General features: G+C 56.3%; 1 protein-coding gene across 1 annotated transcript; it reads right to left on the reverse strand.

Moving 5' to 3' along the window:
• Window positions 1-3,604: 3,604 nt before the first annotated feature.
• Window positions 3,605-6,806, reverse strand: RBM15B (RNA binding motif protein 15B). The gene has a single exon (XM_023621239.2). The coding sequence runs from the start codon at window positions 6,620-6,622 to the stop codon at window positions 3,935-3,937; it is 2,688 nt and encodes an 895-aa protein (XP_023477007.1). The 5' UTR covers window positions 6,623-6,806; the 3' UTR covers window positions 3,605-3,934.
• Between the last annotated feature and the right edge of the window lie 1,830 nt (window positions 6,807-8,636).

Here is an 8,636-nt window from a genome sequence, read left to right on the forward strand (position 1 = left end):
TTTGTTTGTTTATGGCCTTTCCCTATTCTCTTTTACCAAAGTGGGGTCTGTCCCTTTTGTTGCAGCTCTAGCCAGGCACTAGAGAAGACGCCTTCCAAGAGAGGCAGTCCAGGACGGTGGTGAGAACACGTTCTGCCCAAATAAAGCACTCTGGGGAGGAAAGCAGCTTAGTCACAGTGTCTAACCCTGGTCTGCAGCTCTCCCCCAGAGGGAGTATCTGTTTTTGTAAGAGTACCACACAGCGGGTGGAGGGAGGCGCTCAGGGCATTGTCCACTGTGGACCCATCTCTCTATCCCCAGGTTCTGAATCAAGAAGGCAGCTCCAGAGTACAGATTTGGTGGAGTCAGAAAGTTAGGGTTCCTAAGACGTTTTGAAGGAACGAGCTGGCAAAGCTAAGGAGTGAAAGCATTTTGGCTATACCTGAAGTTGAGCGACTGTCATTACTGTTTCCTGAAAGGGAGTGTAACAGCGGACTTGAGCAGTTCTTCAGTTTTGGCAGTTTAGGGGCAGCTGGGGCTTGGTCAGGCCGGGTTGGCAGACACTTCACAGGCCTCTAAAACTGGCCTGTGGTTAAAGTGCTACTGCTACAGGGAAAGTACCAGGTGCTCTTACCTTTTCGTTCACCCCACCCCTTCTCACCCCCTTTCCTTCCCATAATAAATAGGAGACCCTAGTCTTTCTTCCTTTGAGCTTGCCTAAGTAACAGCTTCTTGGTTTCTACTATATAGGCATTATAATAGCTAAAAAGACTTTTCTCCCCTTGCTGAGAGAAAAAGGGACAAATTTGGTTGTGCAGTAAACAGGTGAGACAAGACGGCTAAAACTCACTAGGGGCTGGTAAAGCCCTGCTGGGCTTCGGAGCACCATACAGTTTATCTCACACAATGAAGTGGACCTGTGTTACAGGTACCTCTTGGTCCTCTTAGAGAGCAGAGATCTCAGCTCTTAAGTTGCTTCATGCCTCGGCTTAAGTGGGTTGCTAACACCTACCCAGTGGAATAGTCTTGACTGCTGGTGCTGAATACATTAGAAGAAAACAGGTTAAAAGTCAAGAAGTAGTAAAAGCGCTATACTAGTCATTAGCTGAGCCACTGGTCTCCCTGAACTCTGCCAGGAGCTCTTGGGAGCACCCACAGGTCTCGGGGGGAAATGGGGACCTCCAATAGGAAAGCAGAAGTCTGGTTGACGGGACAACATACCCTTAGGGAAGAACACTAAGAGGCTAAGGAAACATGAGCCCTCTTTCTTATTCTACTAGGGCTCAAGATCTGAGTCACTTAGGCAGAAACATGTAGAACAACAGCAAACCACCAATGAGACAAATTTCGCCTTAGGTTGGTTTTTGCCTTTGATACCTCAGACAGGACCTAAAATGCAAGTTGGAGGCACTGGACACCTAGTTAAATAGTTTTCTCTCTGAGGGCAGTCTCATAAATTAACCGGGGCCTTGACCACCTGACCTACCCTCACTAGTGCTCGCCAAGGCCTTTCTGAGAGAAGGTCACAGAACTTGCTGTGTCTTAAGAGCCAAAGGAAGGAAGTGGTTGAGAAGAGGGTTCAAGGAAGAGGAGGAGGAAGGCCACTCAGTGGTCTGTGGTTCTTCACCAAAACTCTGTAGCTCTTCTTAGGGCCAGAGAGCACCTATCCCTGAAGAAGGGTGGACAAGGCAAGGGTTGAATTGTCTTCTCCAACCAGATTTTCTAGCAGGTTTCTGTCTGGGATAGCTAGGAGGCATGTTATTCTGAGCACCCACTCTATGAAGAAACAGCCCAGGGGAGTTTTGGACTTCACACGGCAAGGCAGCTCTGGCCTGTGACCTAGGCATTTGTTGAACATTTGCAGGAAACCCTGCAACAACGTGCCTTCAAGCCACCCTACCTCATTTGCTCTAAATAAGAGGAGGCCCACTCCTGCTTCTGGCAGTACCAGCTGCCTCCTGTCCCCCCCCACCCCAACGAACCTGCTTAGATACCTGGCGGTCGTGGCCACAGTTCAGGTACAAACAGACAAACACATTTAACACTTCCTTGTGTTGATGTTTCTGTTACAAACATCTTGTTTCTCTCATGAGCGCCAGCTGAAGCCCAGTGAGCAGGACGTCCCCAGGCACCTTCTGTTCATTTTAAATCTCCAAGGTCTCAAAAAGACACTCTTCACTGTCCTGTGGAGAAGTGTATATTCTCCATGTAGTCTGCAGTGAGCCCAGCCTCCACCTCATGAATTCTCTCTCTCAAAACATCCAGCTGTCACGTGCACAGCAGCCTGATGCCAGTTGGGCTAGTGGACCAGACCTGGAGAGAGGATGGCATGGCCAACAGAACTTGGAGTTCTTGGTCATTTGGGGGCTCATTTCTCTCACTGAAGCTTCTGTTCTCCCTCAGCCCTGAAATCCTTTTAGAACATCCAGCTGCCACACAAACACCTTGAAGAAAGGTGTTTGGGCTGTGTTCTATGGTGACAATTGCTGTATGACTCTGGTTTCCCTCCCTGGTCCCTGACACTGCTGGCTTTATTTGCCAATGCTGGCCATACTACCTTATTAGAGACAAGTGTGGACAGAATTTAAGGCCCCTTCAAGCCATCCTTCTCTCCCAGGTTGAGGATGCTTCCACATTTCCTCCCCTGCGTGGCTTCAACAGTTTACAGCTCTAGCACTACCCAACACCTTAGTGAGTGTGACCTCGCTTGCCCTCAGAAGCACCTACATCACAGTGGTCTCCACCTCCTCAGTATCAGGGCAAGAGGCCTAGGCACATGTTTTCACCCTGCACCTGGGAAACAGTCATGTCAGTTAAAAAGAACATCTTCCTAACCCGCTGCACTCCCATGCAGCATTGCAAAAATTCTTCAGTCCTGGGATTCAGTGTTCCCCACAAAGCTCTAGCGACTGGGCACTAGCCCACTCCATTGACACATCAGCCCCGACCAACCAAAGGCAGAGCCAGAATTCACAAACACCAGGCAAAGTTCAAGAATTAACCAAGGAAAGCTGTCTCCCGCCCTCCATTCCAGGATTTGGCCTCCAGTGTCCCCGGGAGCCTGAGGCAGCTCTGGCTCCAACTGAGTATCCCAGAGCCGCTGCATTAAGGCTAGAAGGGAGGCAGAATGAGAGAGGGAGCCCACACGGATCCGTGGCACCAAGACCCCTGGCACTAATATTGCACTGCTCCTCCCATGACTACAAGACCACACAACTGCTAGGCTTCCTGCTTTCAAAAAGGCCTTAATATTGGGTGCTTTGTCCAGTATCTACAGCTCAAACTGATGGACACACAAGTTGTTTGGGGCAGGATGACAAACCAAAAAGTACCACAGCTGCTGGCTACAGACCTTAGCCTCACCCCTTTCCTTTGCATGGGCTCTGCTCGGGGTGGTATGGCAGGATCCAGAGCCCAAATTGAAGCCTACTTGCTTTCAAGATGAACAACAAATGTGAACACAGTTCTGACTTAGCCCAGAAAGCTGAGGGGCTGAGAGCCATCAGTGGAGCAGGACTCTGAGATATACCAGTGCTGGAAAGGTGACATACAGCATTTTTGTACATGCAGGGGGGAAACGCTTCCATTGAGGAAAAACTTGATTAAACCAGGACTCTGAACAGGATTAAAAATCCATCCTCTGACAAAGGCTTTACTGACAACTTTCCATACAATTAGTCAAAAAATAAAAAAATACAGAACACAGCAGACAGTATCTTGTACACTAGAAATCAACATGACAGGATTCCCTTCTCATCGCTGTAAAAAAAAACACCCCCAAACCTAAGACCTTAGTTTTGGTGGGGAACAGGACTTTGGTCACCCACCAAATGAACCAAAATAACCCAGCAGAGAATTCAAACCAAGGGGATAGGATGGGGGCAGGGGGGAAGATCAGATTTTAAAATAACTGCTTTTGTGACACAAACATGGAGCTGGAAAAGACAGGTTTGGGCTAGGCAGTGTCTCTTACTATCACTATCACCATGTGTTCTTCTTCTAGCTTGCCCAATGTCCTTAGTGCTGACTGGAGGTACTGCTGTGAAAAGTCACAGGGCGGGAAGGCATAGAGCATGCCTGTGCTGTCTCTGCCCTTGGACCCCCCCACTGGCAGGCTGATCACCCCTGCTGCCTGCTTCTGTTTCAAGTAGGAGACTAGGTTCCTGAGAAGCCGCCTCTGTAGGCCTGGCTCCACCGAGGGCATCCCCTCAGTGCTAGGCCCACTGGGAGTTGCCTGGGTGGCTAGGAGCACCGCATAGCCATTCGGGCTCCCCTGCTTGATGCGCCGTGTGACCTCGTCGAGCTTGGGTTGGTCCAGTCGAAGGCGCTGGGCAATCTTCAGCTGGGTCAGCTTACTCCCAGAAGTGTGGTCTTTGAGGAGACCGCTGATAACCCCCTGATCCCCCTCTAGGATGTGCATAGATGTTGGGAAGCAGCTGTTTTTCAACACTAGAAGCCCATTCCAACCCAGCTGCAGTGTCTGGGCATACTCCGAAAGATTCTTGAGCTTTTTGGTCTCGTGTTTTGGCTCTTCAAGAGCCTTGGGCTCAGCCTCAGTGGTCCGATGATTGCGCTCGCTCTCTCGTGTCTTCTTCCCGTGGGAAGAATCTGGAACTTCATGGTGGTGGTGGTGGCTCCGCTCCTCAGCAACATGTCTGCTGTTGCTGAGGGAGTTGCTGCTCAACTCCTTGGTCCCTTCACTGGAGTGGTTTTCCTTGCGGCTGCGCTCAGGGGTGCGGTCAGAGCCTCGGTCTGCCTGCTGCCCACCACCCTTGGTCCTGGTCCGTTCCTCGTAAGGGGAGTGGGTTGTCCTCCCGCGGTCACTGGAAAGGCTCCTCCGCTTCCGCCTCTCCTCCCAGGGCTTGGGTAAGGCCCGGTCCCCATCTCCTCCCCAGCGCTCACCACTCCGGCTGCGCACTGAGCGGCTGTAGCCCTCCAGGCTGTTTCGGCGGTCAGAGCTTTTACTGGGGCTGGTCCAGTCCCCTTCCAAAAAGGTCCGGTCTCGGTCTGAGTACAAGAGGTGTGGGGGGGTCCTATCCCGCACCCGCAAGTCCGCATCCAGGTTTCGGTGCCGGGTATATCCATCTGGGAGAAGCTCGTAATGCACAGGAAGGGGTGAGGGCTGGTACTGCTGGGGATACCGAGTCTCCTCTGCTTTGGCAAAATCCACGCGCAGTCTGCGGTCTGGACCACCCAAGGGAAAGCCCCTCATTTTAGCACAAGCAGCCTGGGCTGCGTCCAAGCTCTCATATTGGATGTAGGCAAAACTATCTCCTTTGACATGATCAATGGTCCGAATGCTCCCAAAGCGATCAAACTCCCGGGCCAGAGCCGCCAATGAGGTGTTAGGTCCCAGGCCACCCACCCAGAGGCGAGTGGTGGGGTTGGCCTTGCCATAACCTATTTTAATGGGGTTGCGGCCAATCACCCGGCCCGACATGGCCACCTTGGCCCTGTGGGCCATGTCCAGGTTCTGGAACTTGAGGAAGGCATATGCCCCGCCCTGGCCACGGGCAGGTCTCTTGATGACCACCTCCTCAATGATGCCGTACTTCTCGAAGGCCCGTCGCAGCTCCACCTCAGACACACTATGATCCAAGTTCCCGATAAAGAGGTTGCGCGTGGCCCGCTGGTCGTCCTCAGGCATCAGGTCCTCCTCACACACGGCGGGGTAGCCGTAGGGACGCCCGCGGTCGTCGTACAGCCCGTAGTAGTCCAGGGCCCGCTCCCGAGATAGTCCTACGGCGGCGGCGGCAGCGGCGGCATCGAGGGCAAAGGCTGCAGCGGCGTGGCGGGCGCGGGGCTCCCGCAGTGGCGGGGCGGCCACAGGGGACAGCGAGCGCTGCTTGTACTGGTAGCCGCCGTGCAGCGGCAGGTAGCCCAGCGGGTCGGTGGGTGCGGGTGGCCCGGGGGGCGGCGTGGAGGCGGCGGCGCTGCTGCTGCTGCTTCGCCGGCTGCTCCCGCCGCCGCCGCCGCCGCCGCCACGCAGGTACACGGGCTCCACCTTGAGCGGGCGGTCGTAGAGCAGCAGCTGGCGGGCTAGAGCGTGCTGGCGGGCCTCGCGCGCGTCCTGCGGGTGCCGGAAGTTCACGTAGGCCACGCGGCCCAGCTCAGGCGTGTGCGACAGGCGCAGGCTGATCTCTCCGAAGCGCTTGAACTGATGGAAAAGCCGGTCCTCGAGGTGCTCGGCGGGCAGCGCAGGGCTCAGGCTGCTGATGAGCAGCGTCTTGTACTCGGGCGCGGCCGCTGACGAACCGGGACCCGCGGGCTCGGCCCCGGGCGGCGGCGGCGGTGGCGGCAGAGGAGATGCGCGGGGCGAAGCACCTGAGGCGCCCGGGTCCCCCGAGGCCTTGCCGCCGCGTCCCCCGCCGCCAGCGCCCGAGCCCGAGGAGCGGCCGCTGCTCACACGGTGATTCGCGTCCCCGGCGCCGCGGCCGTCGCGATGCCCACCCCCGCCGCCCCCGGTACCGCGGGGTTTGTCGCGGGTCCGCGTTGGAACGGGGTGCTTGGCGCCGCCCGAGGCCTTGTGCGCCGCCCGCCGCCCGCCCGCCTCCGCCTCCCGTTCGCGCTCTCGCGGCCGCTTGGCCGACGATGACGAGCCGCGCCCGCTCGGGCTCGAGTCTCGCTCGCTCTGCCTCTTCATGGCGCCGGCGCGGCGGGCGGGCGGGCGGCCCGCAGGCCCCTCACAGCGGCGGCGGCGGCGGCTGAAGAGGCAGCGCCCCCGGCGCCGCCATCTTGGACAAAAGGACTCGGCGCGGTAGCGGCGGGGCGGGGCGGGAGCAGCGACCAGGGGCCGGGCGTCGCGTTATCTAGCTGCGCCGGCCGCGCCACGTGACCCCGCGGCAGACGGGGCGAGAAGGGCGCTGCGCGTACGTCATCGAACTGCGCCGCCCCGCGCCACGTGACCCCACAGCAGGCGGGCAAGCGCGGCCCAGCGGTGAGCTCTGGCGCCACCGCGCGGCCTCAGCTACGCGGAGAGATCGGAGCCCTCTAGAGATGCGGGCTGGCTCGCACCGTCCATGACTCTAGCAGGCTGGGCGGGACCTAGGCCTGCCACTCCTGGCAGGGATCCACGCTGATGGAGCAGGAATGGCAGGGAGTGTCCTTGGGTGCCCCGGTCCCGGGCCTTGACCCAGCGGCCTCTTTACGTGGTATCCCCCCAATTCCAGGACTAGGCTTGGGTGACTCCCATCCTTCGGCCAGGGCACCTCCTGACCGGAGTCTGGGGTTGACAATCCGGAGCACAGAAGCACACCGCTCCCTAGGCCCCGTCCGGGCATCCTCTGGTTCAGGTTCATTTGCAGCAGTCCCCTGAAAGGCCATGAGGACCATGACTACGCATGCACAAGACAAGACCCGTCCAGGCCCAAGCAGAGAAACCTGAGACAACAAATCTGCAGTTTATGGATGGGAATAGGCTCCTTGGCCCCACGGGGCCCCACTCTCTGCTATGGGCATCCAAGCAGACAGCGGGCTGTTAAGGGCAGGGCCACGGAGCCAAGGACGAACAGAAAGCCAAACCCAGCAGTTCCCACAGCTTGACACACTTACCTTTCGGTGCCCGGTGCCCTCTTATCCACCTCCAGAGGCAGCACCTCTTCTTCGGAAGTGAGGTGAAGTGGGGCGAGGGGGAATCCTGCCCAGGTTCCCAGGCCCCTTGGGGAAGCTTGCTTTCTTCAGGGAGAGTTGCTAGAGCATCGCAGAACTTGACCCAGCGTCAGCCACAGAAACCGTGGGATGGGGAAAAGCGCACCATAGCTCTTCCCTCCTCCCACAAGCAGAAAGCAGCTCCTGAAGCAACTAAGGCAGGTGCAAGGGGAGAGGTCTTAGAAAATACACCAGTAACATTGCACGACCTCTTGAAATCTGTTTCCAGAAATAAGGGAGTTAACCTCTCCGTAGATAACCTTGGGAGTCAGCCCTAGAGCAGTAGTAGTTGGGCTGTTTTCCCTGTTCCCCTGTTCCGCGTGGGCTGGAGGACATGGGCGCCATGGGAACATAGACTAGGGTGGTAAGCTGAGACAGCTCCATCTCCTAAGACTTCCGGCTCCAGCCATGGATTTTCCCAGCACCTTTCAGTTTAGGACACTGTACTTGTCAGATCTTAACAGCCCGTCCAATTCCCCCAAATGGGAAAGTCTTGGCCTGCGAAGTGGTTCAACCTTCTTGCTTTCCTCAGAAGTAGCGCTGCAGAGGTGCAAAATGTGGGACTGCTGCCGCCAAGCATTACCAGACTCCACAGTGGGCTGTGCGGTCCCTTCCATAGGCACTGAATTTAGGAACTGCACAAATGATGTGATCTGAGGTCAGAGCAATTCCTCGGAAAGCACTGCTTCTTAGTCCTTCCTTTCAGGTGGTGTCTGCAGGCCCAAGGAGCAGAGGTGTCTCCATCAAGCCGCAGCTCACGCTGACAACTGGGTTTCCCAAGCACCAACCCCACAGAGAGCAACTAACAACCAGACTCTGGGGACAAACCCTCAGGACCTCAACTGTTAGACTTACCTTGGGTAAAAAAGGCAAAAGGCAGCCTCTCACTGGCTCTTTGTGCAAACCGACTCCTGCCAGTCTTGGAAAACCCCAATTAGGCATCAGAGGCTTGAGACTAACACTAGACCACAAACTCAGATGAGTGAGTAGGTGGCCAGATTTGGACAGTG

The sequence above is a fragment of the Equus caballus genome, chromosome 16 (assembly GCF_041296265.1).
Source record: "Equus caballus isolate H_3958 breed thoroughbred chromosome 16, TB-T2T, whole genome shotgun sequence".
Lineage (NCBI taxonomy): Eukaryota > Metazoa > Chordata > Mammalia > Perissodactyla > Equidae > Equus > Equus caballus.